Source organism: Amia ocellicauda, chromosome 6 (genome assembly GCF_036373705.1).
Source record: "Amia ocellicauda isolate fAmiCal2 chromosome 6, fAmiCal2.hap1, whole genome shotgun sequence".
In the NCBI taxonomy this organism is placed as follows: Eukaryota; Metazoa; Chordata; class Actinopteri; order Amiiformes; family Amiidae; genus Amia; species Amia ocellicauda.
The window spans coordinates 32,960,868-32,978,108 of NC_089855.1; the positions used below are offsets into that span (position 1 = coordinate 32,960,868).

The window sequence follows — 17,241 nt, forward strand, 5'->3', positions numbered from 1 at the left end:
ATCTCAAGGCAGCTGGGACCATAGTCACCAAGAAAACAATTGGAAACACACTACGCCGTGAAGGACTGAAATCCTGCAGCGCCCGCAAGTTTCCCTGCTCAAGAAAGCACATATACAGGCCCGTCTGAAGTTTGCCAATGAACATCTGAATGATTCAGAGGAGAACTGGGTGAAAGTGTTGTGGTCAGATGAGACCAAAATCAAGCTTTTTGGCATCAACTCAACTCGCCGTGTTTGGAGGAGGAGGAATGACCCCAAGAACACCATCCCCACCGTCAAACATGGAGGTGGAAACATTATGCTATGGGGGTGTTTTTCTGCTAAGGGGACAGGACAACTGCACCGCATCAAAGGGACGATGGACGGGGCCATGTAACATCAAATCTTGGGTGAGAACCTCCTTCCCTCAGCCAGGGCATTGAAAATGGGTCGTGGATGGGTATTCCAGCATGACAATGACCCAAAACACACAGCCAAGGCAACAAAGGAGTGGCTCAAGAAGAAGCACATTAAGGTCCTGGAGTGGCCTAGCCAGTCTCCAGACCTTAATCCCATAAAAAATCTGTGGAGGGAGCTGAAGGTTCGAGTTGCCAAACGTCAGCCTTGAAACCTTAATGACTTGGAGAGGGTCTGCAAAGAGGAGTGGGACAAAATCCCTCCTGAGATGTGTGCAAACCTGGTGGCCAACTACAAGAAACGTCTGACCTCTGTGATTGCCAACAAGGGTTTTGCCACCAAGTACTAAGTCAAAGGGGTCAAATACTTATTTCCCTCATTAACATGCAAATCAATTTATAACTTTTTTGAAATGTGTTTTTCTGGATTTTTTGTTGTTATTCTGTCTCTCACTGTTAAAATACACCTACCATTAAAATTATAGACTGATCATGTCTTTGTCAGTGGGCAAACGTACAAAATCAGCAGGGGATCAAATACTTTTTTCCCTCACTGTATATACACTCACTTAAAGGATTATTAGGAACACCTGTTCAATTTCTCATTAATGCAATTATCTAACCAACCAATCACATGGCAGTTGCTTCAATGCATTTAGGGGTGTGGTCCTGGTCAAGACAATCTCCTGAACTCCAAACTGAATGTCTGAATGGGAAAGAAAGGTGATTTAAGCAATTTTGAGCGTGGCATGGTTGTTGGTGCCAGACGGGCCGGTCTGAGTATTTCACAATCTGCTCAGTTACTGGGATTTTCACGCACAACCATTTCTAGGGTTTACAAAGAATGGTGTGAAAAGGGAAAAACATCCAGTATGCGGCAGTCCTGTGGGGGCGAAAATGCCTTGTTGATGCTAGAGGTCAGAGGAGAATGGGCCGACTGATTCAAGCTGATAGAAGAGCAACTTTGACTGAAATAACCACTCGTTACAACCGAGGTATGCAGCAAAGCATTTGTGAAGCCACAACACGTACAACCTTGAGGCGGATGGGCTACAACAGCAGAAGACCCCACCGGGTACCACTCATCTCCACTACAAATAGGAAAAAGAGGCTACAATTTGCACAAGCTCACCAAAATTGGACAGTTGAAGACTGGAAAAATGTTGCCTGGTCTGATGAGTCTCGATTTCTGTTGACACATTCAGATGGTAGAGTCAGAATTTGGCGTAAACAGAATGAGAACATGGATCCATCATGCCTCGTTACCACTGTGCAAGCTGGTGGTGGTGGTGTAATGGTGTGGGGGATGTTTTCTTGGCACACTTTAGGCCCCTTAGTGCCAATTGGGCATCGTTTAAATCCCACGGCCAACCTGAGCATTGTTTCTGACCATGTCCATCCCTTTATGACCACCATGTACCCATCCTCTGATGGCTACTTCCAGCAGGATAAGGCACTATGTCACAAAGGTCGAATCATTTCAAATTCGTTTCTTGAACATGACAATGAGTTCACTGTACTAAACTGGCCCCCACAGTCACCAGATCTCAACCCAATAGAGCATCTTTGGGATGTGGTGGAACGGGAGCTTCGTGCCCTGGATGTGCATCCCACAAATCTCCATCAACTGCAGGATGCTATCCTATCAATATGGGCCAACATTTCTAAAGAATGCTTTCAGCACCTTGTTGAATCAATGCCACGTAGAATTAAGGCAGTTCTGAAGGCGAATGGCGGTCAAACACAGTATTAGTATGGTGTTCCTAATAATCCTTTAGGTGAGTGTATATATATATATATATATATATATATATATATATATATATATATATATAGTGTTAGTGTTTGCTTGGAGATCATGTGACAATTCTTTGTTAAAAGTAATTTTGTAACTTGTACTCCAAGTACTTTAAATTAGCTACTTTTTACTTTTACTTGAGTCATTTTTATACCAGTAATTTTACTTCTACTTGAATAAAATGTCATCAAAGTAACATTACTTCTACTTGAGCAGGATTTTTCAGAACTCTTTCCACCTCTGCTGGACAGCCACAAACCTGTGGAATTTGTAGGTCTCTTGAAATACAAACCAGAGACCCGCGTAATTTGACTAATTTTGTAAATTAATGGTTCAGGTGAAACCAGAGGAAATGGTTCCAAATTGACCAGTGTTACCCAATGGTAATTGGGTTGTTTAGGCAAAGCAATGAATGCTGGGAAAGTGGGTTTGTTGCTGAATATTTATGCTTAGCAAGGCGAAAGGAAGAGATTGGGGCTTACTCGCAAACTGGAGTTTAAAACTCCGTGAAGCGAAGCAACCAGATTAATTATAACAGCTAAGCATATGAAACAAACTAATAATGTTAGAAATTGCTTGCAATAGATGAGGACAGAATGTATTTTTATAAATCTGATGAATTACAATGTTCCCATTTAAGACATAGTTAAATGCAGAAAAAAAGGAATGCCATACCTTTGTGACTCTCAAAAGGTTTGGAAAAGCTTTAAAATGGTTTGTGGCAATCGTGTTGACATCAGCACGAATAAGGTCTGAAAAAAAAGAAAAGGTACAGTATATCATTATATAGTACATATTTATATCAGTTTATTTAGTGGGTATATTAGATGTTTTATTAGCTTATTGATTAGTTATTAATATCTGACACAGAAGTGGACTTGTTATTGTGTAAAGTGAAGTAGAACAATCTGTTTGACAATTTCCAATGCTTGTACTTAATTTAATTATAAAAAAAACATGTTTTTCTTGTTCAGTTTTGTTTTAATTACAAAAATAAATGTGTCATATATAAATGGCCCATCCTGTACAACATATCAGTTTTAGGCTGTTACAAAATGAGCATAACATGAAACAATGAGAAAGTTATGTATTGACTCTTTACAGATGCAGAGGAAAAGGAAAACAACAATGTAATTCAGATTTTTTGTTTGTTCAGAGACGGATAACATCTTTTCCCCACCTGTAATGATTTTTAAGACATGGACAGCTGGTTCCTCCATGTCATCAATGTTCTGCTTTACAATGACCTCGAACGTCTTGTAGTTGATGAAGCCGGGCAGCTCCTTGCCTCTGTACATCCTGCTGTATTCTTCCACCTCATCCCGCAGGTGCTCCTCCACTGCAGCCAGAACACAAGCAAGGGAAAAAAAGAGTTTGCTTGCACCCAAGCTTTTCAATTACATTCAACAACATTCAGTCTGATTTCTACCTACATCTAGTGGCCTTCTGGTCCAGTTGTTGTTTCCACTTTTGAAACTCTTTGCGTATCTTTGTGAAAAGCCGGCTCTCTTCAGCCTCAACAGGCTCTTCAGCCCGGGATACTTCTGACAGGTTGTCATTGAACCTCTGGATTTTCTAGAATAGAATATGAAAATGTCTGGTCAGGAGTGGCATGCCATTATAGATAAGAAGGCCAGCATTCAGGGTATCATCACCTCTTATTACTCTTATAATGAAAAAAACTACAAATATCACTTAAAAGGCTGTCAGACCTGAAACAAAGAAATACCCAAATTTGATTCATATCCCATGCCACAAGTAGATGAACTCATGAATCGGCTTGGAAAAGTGCATATAATCAGTACACTGGATCTCACTAAGGAATACTGGCAGGTACCATTTAACAATGATGCCAAACAGAAAACTGCATTTCCCACGATTGAGGGCTTATACTAGTATAACAATTTTACCATTTGGAATACATGGCACCCCAGCTACATTCCAACAATGTATAGACATTGTCCTACGACTTTGCTTTCAACCTTACCCTATGCCACCCTATGATTACTTGGTTGATGTTATACACAGCTCGGACCGGACATCACATTTGACCAAAATCCAAGTAGTCTTCTGGGAAGCTGGACAAACCGCAAACCCAAAGAAGTGCAACTGGGCTTTTCTGAAGCGGACTACCTGGGACTTCTGATTCATCAGTAACTTTGCCACAATGGCGTGTCCACTCACAGAACTCACATGAAGGAAGCAGCCCATGATCAGATGTACAGTGGAAACAGACTGGGCCTTTGTTGCCTTGAAAAATACACTATGTAGTCACCCTGTATTACAAGCACCAGACTTCAAGCACTGAGCTGAAGGGGGAGGGTATGTGATACACTATATAAAGCACACCCACCCGGACGTTCGCTGCATGGTACCGAGGGGAAGTGCAGAATGGCGAAGGAGTGCTTTTGAGCAGAGAGGATGAGATCTTCATTTGTGCCTGGCCCCCAGACAGGAAAATTAACCCCCATTGATCACAACCTTTTCTTCTGGATAACATCTTTGTTTTGCCTAACCCTGTGTCCACTCTGGACTTGATGGAGAAACCGAGTAGTGGCCGGAGACTAGTCAGGGAAACCAAGAACAGTATTGTAAGCACACTTACATTCTTTACCCTTTTTTCTATACAACTCTTATCAAGACTTTTGTTTAAGCTCTGATCCCTGGCCGACAAGTCCCACACCCCATACTGTGTCACAACATGAATTAAAAATATGACTAAAAATAAAAATGAATAGAACTATTTCATGGTCCATATTCCTGCACTTTGGAACAATGTTACAATGGGCCTGAAAGGGAAAAAGAAAATCCTTACTCCTTACATTTAATTTACATTAACCAATGTGGTAATATATGGGTCTCAAAGACTCTCGAGCATGCTATCCACCGTCAGCTCTCTGCATTTCTTTCCCATCACTCACTCCTGGATCCTCTGCAATCTGGCTTCTGCACAGCTTACTCCACTGAGACTGGTCTCCTGGCAGTCACTGACTCCCTCAGCTGTGCTCGGATGGCCTCCCTCTCCTAAGTCCTCATCCTCCTTGATATCTCTGAAGCATTTGATACCGTCGATCACTCCATCCTCCTTTCCTGCCTGGCTGACCTTGGAATCTCTGGAACTGCTCTCACCTGGTTCTCCTCCTACCTCAATGACCAGATCTACCAAGTGACATGGCGAGGTTCCTCATCCACCCCCCAATCTCTCCTCACAGGCGTACCCCAAGGCTCCGTCCTGGGCCCCCTCCTGTTCTCTCACTAAACTTGCTCCCTCATCGCATCCCATGGTTTCTCCTACCACTTCTATGCAGATGATGCCCAGATATTCCTGTTTTTTCCCTCTTCTGACCCTCACATCCCCTCTCGCAAGTCTTCCTGTTTGTCTGCTATCTCCGCCTGGAGGCCTCATACCTCCTCAAGCTCCACCTCTCCAAATCAGATCACCTATTTTTTCCCCCTCTCTTCCTCACCTTCTGCTGATCTCTCCATCACAATCCCCTTGGAATCTATGACACTCTCTCCTTCTTCGTCCGCTAAGAACCTAGGAGTCACCCTCGATCCTGCGCTCTCCTACACTCAGCACATCCCCACGCTGACACGCACCTGCAGATTCTTCCTGAGCAACATACGCCGAATCCGACCCTTCCTCACCAATTACTCGACCCAGCTGCTCATCCAGTCACTGGTCCTCTCCCGCCTGGACTACTGCAATTCCCTCCTGGCCGGCCTGCCTGCAACTACTACCCACCCGCTCCAGCTCATCCAGAACTCTGCGGCTTGTCTGGTATTCTCTCTGCCCCGATTCGCACACGCTACCCCACTGCTCTGCTCCCTCCACTGGCTCCCAATACTGGCACGCATTCAGTTCAAGACATTGATCTTCACCTACCGCTGTCTCAACCACACTGCACCAAGCTACCTTCAGACACTCGTCTCCCAATACATCCCCTCCAGACCACTGCGGTCTTCCGGTGCCAGAAGACTAACTCTGCCTCCTCTCCACTCCCCTTCCTCCAGAGCCCGCTCCTTCTCATCCCTGGCCCCTAAGTGGATGAACGACCTTCCCACTGAAGTCAAAACAGCAGAGTCTCCTTCCTTCGCTTACTCAAAACACATATTTTCAGACTGTACTTTAGTCCTTTACTCTCCTGTAAGATATCACTTTACATTTTATCATACTTCTTGCCTTGCGTTACTAGTACTTGTATTATTTTGAATTCCCCTATGCTCCCTTTCCCTTTGCCCTTGACTGTGACCTGTGACACATTTTGCATTTCACAGCCTAATTAATCACTAATAATGCACCCATAAATATATTTATATCACAAATATGTACAGTTTGCTTTAAGTAAGAGTGTAGTTTGTTTAAGATTGGTGTGTGATCACAGAGCTTACTCACTTCAATCAGGAAGGTCAACTTCTCTTTATCAGACCTTGGTATTGCCTCTCCATACTTCTTAAGTTCCCTGACCGTCGTCTGAAGTTTCTCTTCAATCTGATTTTCCAGATGAGGGAGAGATTTCTAGAAACCAAACCAGCCGTTATTAAAGTTTACCACACTCAATCTTCACGGCAATTCATAACATAGAGAAGGTCCCATGTGATTATGAAAAGTGAAATGTATGCATGTATTTCTTCTCAAAACAATATATATCTCCATTATCAGAGCATTTTAATTTCTGAGAGTATAATACGGATTTCACTTAACACAATTTATTTGATTACAGTGATACACTTCACGTTTTCAGAACTTATCAGTAGTGCATGGATTTGTATAACTATAGTTGCAGAGGCAACGCTGATTCAGATGTTCTCAAAGATGGGGTAGTAGTGTTGTTTTGTTTATAGGTGTATATACTTTCTCCGACCAGCATAAGGAGGCCTACAATAATAGAAAAATGCTGTTAAGACAGCACAGCAAAAACTGTCCAGATAATAGTTTTTAGCAGTTTTACATTTGAATCCCCAGGATGAACTGAAGAAGAGTAGAAGAAAGAGTAGGTATGGCCTACTGTCACAGAGAAACCCAAACTTACACAAATGTGATCAACCAGCTCCCTGGTTAGTCTTTCAGCCAGAAAGGAAACCGTGGCTTTCTTGGCATTTAAAAGTGGTCTACAAAGGAGAAAATGGGAAAAGTGAAGCCAATTATGAAAAAAATATAATTTGAAATAAAAAGTTTTAAATAATAGGATTAGATTATTATTTTATATAAACTACATCTGCCAGTCGTTTCAATTTATTTTTGCAAAAATCTGTATATATTCTGTTATCATTGTCTTTTCCAATTTCCATGGGATATTAAACTAAAATACTGTGGATCTTATACTGATGCAGGTTTTCAATCTCCAAACCTAGATATGCTTCAGCCTTGACCAGATCAAAACTTTGACCTACCTGCAAATTACAAACTTATACCTTTTTTGTTAGAAGGCACATTCTACTACTTTTACATAAAAAATTGTATATGGTACAAATTTGTAATTTACAATTTTCGGGTTAATAAAAATTTTCTGACTGGGAAAAAATAATATGATTGAATATTAATCAGATTCTCACTGGCAAAACACATTCACTATATCCTTGCCTGAAATGAAGGTGATCCTCAAAGAAAGCCTTTTCCTTCTTGATAGCTTCAGCCAGTGTCTGATTTGCATTGATGTCCTTCTGGCCACGGCACTTCACAATCATATAACCCTTCTTCAGAGGGATGACTAAATTGCGCATGACAGCCACAATCTTCACTTCAGTGCCCTCGTCCACCAGGTCTGGCTTTGTCAGGATCCCTTTACATTTGTAATTTGAATGCAATGTTATTATTTCTATAGATGAATGTCACGTTTCATGATCATCTTGGACAATCTGACCTCAGAAAAATGACACACACAATACACTAATATTTGCAGCAATGCTTGGTAATGTATAGCAGTATAGTTTATGGAACCTCCCCATATGATAGAAATGTCTGATCCTTATAAACATTACCCCAATAAAATTGATATTTTTTGACATATTTAAAACATATGGGAAACATGTTAAATACATTTAAGTTTGTAATCCATATTGTTGAACATATGCCCTATAAAAAATCATCATACATGTCTATCATTATAAAAACTATATGTTGCATATGGGCATTTATTTGCATTTTATAATTATTTTTGCTATTTAAATATTTGATGTTTGATATACATTTTGACTGCAGTTCATCTCCTTGGATGAATACCAAAGAAAAAGTTCTGGTTGCAGATATGTTTTGTTGGGCAAGTGATATATCCCTAGACGTAGACATCACATATGATCATTTCACAAAGCTGCACTTATGTGTGTGATTTATAATGAGTTAGAATGTTGTGTGAAAGGTGTCTAATGTAAAATCCTCTCACTCAAACTGCATGAGATATTTCTTATACAATAAGAGAGACCCTTTAACACAATGTATTAACTTATAATACAGTGACTGGTGGAAATATGTACACACCACAATGTTTAAGATTTCTAACCAGGCAGAAAGACAAAAAATCTTCCTTTAAATCAGGGGTGTGCAACCTGTGGCCCAAAGTGCATCCACTTGCGGCCCAAACTTATTATTTTGACTCATTATTACTCTCATATGACATTTTGATATGTATTTATTGCATTATATTGCTATTTTTAAATTAAAATGTAGCATTTGTGGCTTATAATGGTGGTAAAATGAGTTTTGAAGCCCAGGCACTTAGTTGACACCTGGAATTGCGGCCCACTGGTTAATTTAGGTTGCTCACCCCTGCTCTAAATGAACAGGAAAGCACACTTCAGTTCCTTGTGTTGAGTTGATCTGGGTAGCACAGACAAACATATCACAGGAAGCCACTGTCAAAAACTCCCCACATCTAGAGAATGCAAGCATAAAACCAAGATAAAGGTAAATTAATCCAGTCTTACCCAGTGTCCTCTCTCCTGAAGGGTCAACCTCCTTGGCCATCTTCAAAGCCTCTGTGGTGGCAATGTCAACATTGCATGGCACCACCACTAAACTAATGGTCTCTTGTTTATCTATTTGCTTGCGGATCATTCGTTTAATCTGGAGAAACACAAATAATGGAATTATATATGAAGGTAACACTGCTGTACATGATATTTTGAGAATCACTTACTTAACTGAAGTGCCTATATTGTGGTAGGGAAAATAAAAATGTAGACTGAAACCTTTTGAAAATGCAGCCCTAGTCAAGATAATCAACATATTACAAGCTCTCACAATATTACACTGAAACGGGCTAAAAAGTAAGCACTGCTTGACTAATAGGTTAATTATTTTAGGGGTGAAAATGAGCATTCCGTTTCTTTATATTTTGTTGCATAGCAAGAACAGAAATTACTTTGCTCACATACATACATAAATGCAAAAGTGATAGAGAGAGATATAGATAAATAGAGAAAAATCACTTAATCTAAATCAATCCTATGCTGAGCTTTCTCATTAATACATCTTTGTGTTACCTGCTCCCCAATGTCTTTGGGCTGGTTGCCAACGGCTACTCGAGCAATCCCTGGGAGGTCAATGAGGGTCAGATCAGGGACTTCACTGGACTTGATCTCTAGGTTGATCATTTCTTCACTGATTCCTTCACCTTTGCCAGCTATAATGTCTTGGGCTGAAAGCAGAAAGCAAAATCAATACATTGTAATTGTGTTCAAGTCAACATTTGAGGATTATTATTAATGATTATTATGATTAATAGTAGTAGTAGTAGTAGTAGTAGTAGTAGTAGTAGTAGTAGTAGTAATTTAGTTGTCACAACTGTGTACACATTCTATTAAACTTAATAAAGAAAATATAAAAAGTAAAAATAAACTCTTGCTACAAAATATATTTAAACCAGAATTATTTGTTTTTTAGATACCATTTCTGTAGGTATTAAACAGTATTCTGGGGGTATTAAAACAATTATATTTATCAACTGAAGTAGTTTTTGGCTTAAGATGAATTTGGACTTTGGTTACAAAACATCCTCCCCCGAGATTCTCTACTGAAGCTTCTAGTGTAAGATTGAATTGGGCTTCACCTGGATGAGAAGGCCTATAAGAGCACAGGTAGAAGATATAATTGGATTACTTATTAAATGGAGATAATTGTAGTCAAGGTACTAACCTCTACGGATTTCCTCCTCCACTTCTGCTGTGCTTCCCAGTTTTACTTCATTATCTTTATAAAGAAGTCTTCCCTCCCATGGCTTTCCCACTTTCACTTTCTTGAGTTTCAGTACCAAGGGACAGCGGGTCACAATCCCTGCAAACAAAAAAGCACTCCAATAGAAACAAACATCACAACTCCAAATTCAAGTGAATCATGGTGTCTAACCAGATAATTCAGTCATTTGATAAAGTAAGTAGCTCAAAGGCTCTGCTAGGACCCAAGTCAAAAGACACTGTTGCCTTCCTAGACTATGTCAGTTGAGCTTTACATCCAGGCTTACACGTCTAAACATAAATACTCACCAGCCCCCCTGGGCAGGGACACTCCAGACAGCGCCTCCAGCACTGAACTCTTCCCAGAGCTCTGGTCTCCAATCACAGCAATGGCAGGCAGAGCCAGATCCTTCTCCACCCCCAGGGACCGCAGAGAGTCGATGAGATCAATGCAGGGCCGCACCTTCTCCTCATATTGTGCATTCAGAGTAGTGTTCTCCTGCTGCACAACAGAAAGCATCATCTCAGATATACACTCACTTGACAATAAACCAGCCATACCCCAGGAGACACATTTTGACTTCAGAATATATGCAAAGGTGCCCCATGATGGCCTTGCATCCTATCTGGGGTAGTTCCTACCTCATGCTTTTTACGTGTGTCACCATATAACTTTCTTGTTTTCTTTGTGCTTCAGAATCAAGAATCATAATATATCAGATACATGCAACATGTTATGTATGGGGATTAGCCTAGAATAGCATCAAGGCCAAATTACACCAAGGAACACTGTACTGGAAGTCTGTGGAACTGAAAATGCTTTGTGTCTATGTGACACAAAAAAGGAAAAACAGACATGTTTTTCATACAGACATGGGGAAAAAAAAAGTTAAAATACAAGAAATGATTGTGTCGATCCAAACATAGTGTTAGTTATCTTGAAAATTAGTTTAGGATTACTAGCTGATGTCACAAGGCTTAATAAACATATCATAAAACAGAATAAGTATACAATATTATGTTTATTAAATAACACAAGAGCAGTTATATGCATACAAAGAATACAAAAGCATACCAATGTCATAGTTCAGACAATTAAAACAAGTATTTTGAAAACATCCATAGTACAATCAATTACAATCTAGTGTTGGAATGCATTTGTGCATTAAATGTGTAGACGTTCTGTCTTGCTAGTCTTATATAAAATTAATGATGAATAATGTCTTATTTCTGTGGGCTCCCAGCTAACACACACAACTGTGGAAGGTGATCAGTGCCAAAATTAAGATTAACGTGAACATTAATATGAACATGAACATGAACATGATTATGAAGATAATTATGTGGATTGGATTAGCCAACAAGCGCACTGGCTACCACCCACTAGCTCTGATTGACAGAGTTCAATGTTTTGTCACATTGAAAAAGAAAAAGAAATACAAGAGATGCTATTAAATTTAAAAGCACACTGAGAAATGTAAAAAGCAAAGAGATGAACAGGAAATAAATATATACATGTTGAAAATAATGAATGAATAAATAAATGTTGAAATAAATAAATGAATAAATAGATGAATAAATACATGTTGAAATAAATAGATAAGTCTAAATTTCCATGTATTTATTTAATCACTTATTTATTTTCTCTGTGTATTTATTTTTAATTTTAGTATGGATTGTCCAAACTCTGAAGCTGTTTAAGTCCATGAAACTAAATATATTTGTAAAAAATATATATACCTAAGAAACATAATCCATACATCATAATTCGAACCCACAAAATAACAGACTCACAGTTGTATGCTATATATATACACTCACCTAAAGGATTATTAGGAACACCTGTTCAATTTCTCATTAATGCAATTATCTAAATAACCAATCACATGGCAGTTGCTTCAATGCATGTAGGGGTGTGGTCCTGGTCAAGACAATCTCCTGAACTCCAAACTGAATGTCTGAATGGGAAAGAAAGGTGATTTAAGCAATTTTGAGCGTGGCATGGTTGTTGGTGCCAGACGGGCCGGTCTGAGTATTTCACAATCTGCTCAGTTACTGGGATTTTCACGCACAACCATTTCTAGTGTTTACAAAGAATGGTGTGAAAAGGGAAAAACATCCAGTATGCGGCAGTCCTGTGGGGGCGAAAATGCCTTGTTGATGCTAGAGGTCAGAGGAGAATGGGCCGACTGATTCAAGCTGATAGAAGAGCAACTTTGACTGAAATAACCACTCGTTACAACCGAGGTATGCAGCAAAGCATTTGTGAAGCCACAACACGTACAACCTTGAGGCGGATGGGCTACAACAGCAGAAGACCCCACCGGGTACCACTCATCTCCACTACAAATAGGAAAAAGAGGCTACAATTTGCACAAGCTCACCAAAATTGGACAGTTGAAGACTGGAAAAATGTTGCCTGGTCTGATGAGTCTCGATTTCTGTTGAGACATTCAGATGGTAGAGTCAGAATTTGGCGTAAACAGAATGAGAACATGGATCCATCATGCCTTGTTACCACTGTGCAGGCTGGTGGTGGTGGTGTAATGGTGTGGGGGATGTTTTCTTGGCACACTTTAGGCCCCTTAGTGCCAATTGAGCATCGTTTAAATGCCACGGCCTACCTGAGCATTGTTTCTAACCATGTCCATCCCTTTATGACCACCATGTACCCATCCTCTGATGGCTACTTCCAGCAGGATAATGCACCTTGTCACAAAGGTCGAATCATTTCAAATTGGTTTCTTAAACATGACAATGAGTTCACTGTACTAAACTGGCCCACACAGTCACCAGATCTCAACCCAATAGAGCATCTTTGGGATGTGGTGGAACGGGAGCTTCGTGCCCTGGATGTGCATCCCACAAATCTCCATCAACTGCAAGATGCTATCCTATCAATATGGGCCAACATTTCTAAAGAATGCTTTCAGCACCTTGTTGAATCAATGCCACGTAGAATTAAGGCAGTTCTGAAGGCGAAAGGGGGTCAAACACAGTATTAGTATGGTGTTCCTAATAATCCTTTAGGTGAGTGTATATATATATAGATATAGATATATAGCCTACCTATATCTGTATATGTATGTATATGTATGTGTTCTATAGCTCCACACTAAATTGTATAAAGCCTAAAATAAATGCAATAAAGTAAAATGTAGGACCTCCCTTCATCTATAGATACCGTGCAAGTGAGTAGATGTGTCTTTGTAAACACAATATAATATCAGAGGCGATTCTAGGGTATGTGGGGTCCCCAGGCAAAACAATTCCTGACAGTGATACCGTGGGAGGGGGGGGGTGCAGCGGAGTTTTCTCCCGTGAGAGCGGGGGGGGGGGGGCGGACCGATGGGGGGGCCCCAGGCAATTGCCTAGGATGCCTACCCCCTAGCGACGCCCCTGTATAATATTGAAACTATTAAGTTTTAACTTCCATTGAAACACGTCCGTCCACCACTGCTCTGCATTGAAATTTCTGACTTCCGACCAGTTTCTTTGGCAACATTGTAAAAGCGGACAGTCTGCATCCTTATGTTCATAATCATGTTCATTTTTATCTTCATGAGCATCTTCATGTTCATCTTCATAATCATCTTCATAATCAACTTCATGTTCATGTTCATCTTCATAATCATCTTCATCTGAATTTTGGAATTGAACACGCTACATACACAATGTTGTGGAAACCTTATGTGTCAGCAGGCTGTATGCAGATAAGGTGGCTGAATTGATTGCAGGACCTGCATGCCGACCACAAGGGGCCCTCAGTCGGCAGAAACCAACCTCAGAGCTCTAGACACAGCAGGTTAGCTCACCTGGTAATTGAGCGCAGGTGGAATTTATTAAGACATGTATAAGGCTCCAAAGGCTGGGGGAGAATAAAGGGAGAACTAATCTGCTATAATACATGGGTCAAAATAGCCTAGGCCTCAGAAGAGAGATATAGTTTTGTTTTATTAATTTGATAAGAGTTTTGTATTTAAATCAATGGACTTGGACTTTGGACTTGTAACATTTTGTGACACAGCTTGTACCTCATGAGGAACCAAAGCACAATACTTGCACATATTTAAAAAAATACAATTTAGGTGAGGGGGAACTGTTGGGACTGTGCTTGCAAAGCCATGTGCGAAAACCCATCCTGCAACAGAGAACAAGCAAACTCCTCAGCTCCACACAGTCAGAGCCAGAATCAAACTTGTGTCCCAGGAGCTGTGAGTCAGTAGTGCTAACTGCTGTACCACCATGCCAAAACAGCTCTCTGAAATTACAGTTGTACATAAACTGTTTGAAGACCCCAATAGGTTTCTTACTGCCATTTTAAATGGGGATTAAAAACTACAGGCAATTTACTGTAAGAGCTTAGAAAACAATCCTGTAAAATTCCAGGTGACTCAAATGAGTTACAACAGGTGTGGGTAAACTATGGACTGACACGCTAGTGATTTATATGGAGTAGAAGTGCAAAGTTTACCACCCCCGATTCACCTGGAGTCATTTGTGTTTTTTTGACTGAATCATCTTCCAGCAAACTCTGTAAAGATATAATTACGAAATAAGTGTAGTTTAATTAACAAAACATATTAATCAGTACTTTACAACCCCAATGTAGACCTAGTGTGAGCAATTGGTTATATGAAGATTTTGGTTTCACTTGATTGTACTGAGGGGAACGACTGGCAGAATGAGACCACTGTTGAAATGTCAAACAACAAACACTGGGGGGAATATATATTCCTATTTTAGACAACTGCATGTACTGTATATATGTGTGTATAAAATACATACATACATAAATACATACACACACACATCCATGGATTATTATATATTAGTGGCATCGTGTTAGGATGGGCATGATGCCAGGCTCAAGATATAGGTGGGTTCTAAGAAGAAGCAACACACAGGCAGGTATATGGTGAAAGAAGGGCTTCAGGGGGATGAACTGCCTTCCTGGGCTACCATTGTGTGCCCCAGTGGCACTGTATTACAATATATATGATATATTCCATGGACAATTAATAGATTAAGAATAATACTCACCATGTCATTTAGCACAGCAGGAACTGTACCTGCAGCTCCTGAAGAAGATGACATTGTGATGAAAGACTTGGAGTTAGGTGGAGGGCTGGGAAGAAGCTGAAATGTGTCTATCCCAAGTGCATTGGGCACAGCTGAGCTCCCATCACTTTTTGACTTTCTGTGACTTGCCATTAGTTAAGTTACCTGTGCCTGAAACAGAGATATTTACTGTATTATTTAACCTCTATAAATCCTACTCCCATGTGGCGGCTTTTGGTACTATATTCATATATTTTTTAAATATATTATGTCTATTTGTTAATTGAATATTGGAAGTAAATCCTTTTAAATCTGCATTTCTGTCGGTTACCTTGTTTAATTAAGGCGGGTGAGGGTGGGGGTGGGGGGCATACTCCCACAAAATCTATATTACAGGGTTGTGTAGTCGGCGCTGTTTTTACTAGCGGCGCAACTAGACAGTTAACTAAAGTCGTTACTACAAAATATAAATAATAATCATGTATTGTTACACAAGTTGTTTTTACTCTGCATTCAATCTATACGTTTTATAGGAAACTAACTTTAGAATTATTCAAATTTATGACATCTGTAACGCGAAAAGAATGCGCAAAACGAAACAGTTGCTGCATTATAATTATGATCAGCTTCATAGTATGAACTAATATACCACCTACTTGTTTATTATTAACAAATACTAAAAATCCAACTTCACTGTAGCGCATGAGATGAAATGCCACCTACCCGACTGAAAGCTTCCGTGTGATGTGTATCAGGAGCTGGACAAGGAAGGTATTCTCTTTGGAGACGATTCTCGGAAAATGAAATCTAATCCCGTCCCTTTCACTTCGAGTTTCACTGCATATAACAGAGAGAGAGAGAGAGAGAGAGAGAGAGAGAGAGAGAGAGAGAGAGAGAGAGAGAGAGAGAGAGAGAGAGAGAGAGAGAGAGAGAGAGAGAGAGAGAGAGAGAGAGAGAGAGAGAGAGAGAGAGAGAGAGAGAGAGAGAGGACGGTACACATTTTTACAAACATACAGAAATATGAACACAAACACACACACATACTTCTATATATGCCTGTATGGGTTAATACAATTTCCAATAGTTCTTGCTTCTTTGGACTTAAAATAGGTTTCGATTTCCTAGCGTGTTTGGATGAAAGTGAAACACAAATTCACAACTGAAAAGGAAGCAACTTCTCAAACACACCTAGAATACCATTATAGTAATGGGGTTAAAATATAGAACTCGGAATAAACCATTAATAATTATAATAATACAATAATAATGTGTTCCCTTACGAAAATTAAATATATTGCATTATATTTCAAAATACATAACAATATAAGTTTAAATATATGTTTCTTATATAATATAGTATATTTTACCATATATTTCAGTATAAAATGAAATATACTAAAGCGGCAATAATTGATATATAAAAGTATATTTTGAACATATATTATAAAATATATTAAATATATTTATAAAATATATCTTAAAATATATTACATATATTTCAGAATAATATATTTTAAATGTATTTTATTTTCGTAAGGGTTGTTAAACCTTGGGAACGTGTTTAATACAGAGATAGTATTACAAGTACAAGTAATATATTCTATATAATATATTCTATGTATCTATAGTAAGTTTGAATTTGTTGCACTAGTCATATGTAACACTAATGAAACTATAATATAGTGTAGGATACTATGAACCAAAGAACCCATGTTCAAATGCTGCCCATAACCTTACATCTTCTAGTTATTATTATTATTATTATTATTATTATTATTATTATTATTATTATTATTATTATTATTATTATTATTA

General features: G+C 39.3%; 1 protein-coding gene across 2 annotated transcripts in view; it reads right to left on the minus strand.

The window, feature by feature from the left end:
- Nucleotides 1-16,328, minus strand: part of LOC136751387 (interferon-induced GTP-binding protein Mx) — a 30,993-nt gene extending 14,665 nt beyond the window's left edge. The window contains exons 1-12 of one of the 2 annotated variants that reach the window (XR_010816999.1): nt 16,150-16,328; nt 15,409-15,597; nt 10,675-10,867; nt 10,328-10,465; nt 9,676-9,830; nt 9,118-9,256; nt 7,778-7,976; nt 7,227-7,305; nt 6,590-6,712; nt 3,627-3,768; nt 3,374-3,532; nt 2,869-2,945 (exon numbers count right to left, since the gene is read on the minus strand). Coding sequence is in view for 1 of the 2 variants with exons in the window: in XM_066706966.1 (XP_066563063.1) it covers nt 2,869-2,945; nt 3,374-3,532; nt 3,627-3,768; nt 6,590-6,712; nt 7,227-7,305; nt 7,778-7,976; nt 9,118-9,256; nt 9,676-9,830; nt 10,328-10,465; nt 10,675-10,867; nt 15,409-15,579 (1,575 nt within the window). In the remaining variant the exon portion in view is untranslated. The remainder of the gene's footprint in view (nt 1-2,868; nt 2,946-3,373; nt 3,533-3,626; nt 3,769-6,589; nt 6,713-7,226; nt 7,306-7,777; nt 7,977-9,117; nt 9,257-9,675; nt 9,831-10,327; nt 10,466-10,674; nt 10,868-15,408; nt 15,598-16,149) is intronic. The other variant, XM_066706966.1, reaches the window with a different exon arrangement.
- Nucleotides 16,329-17,241: the final 913 nt, after the last annotated feature.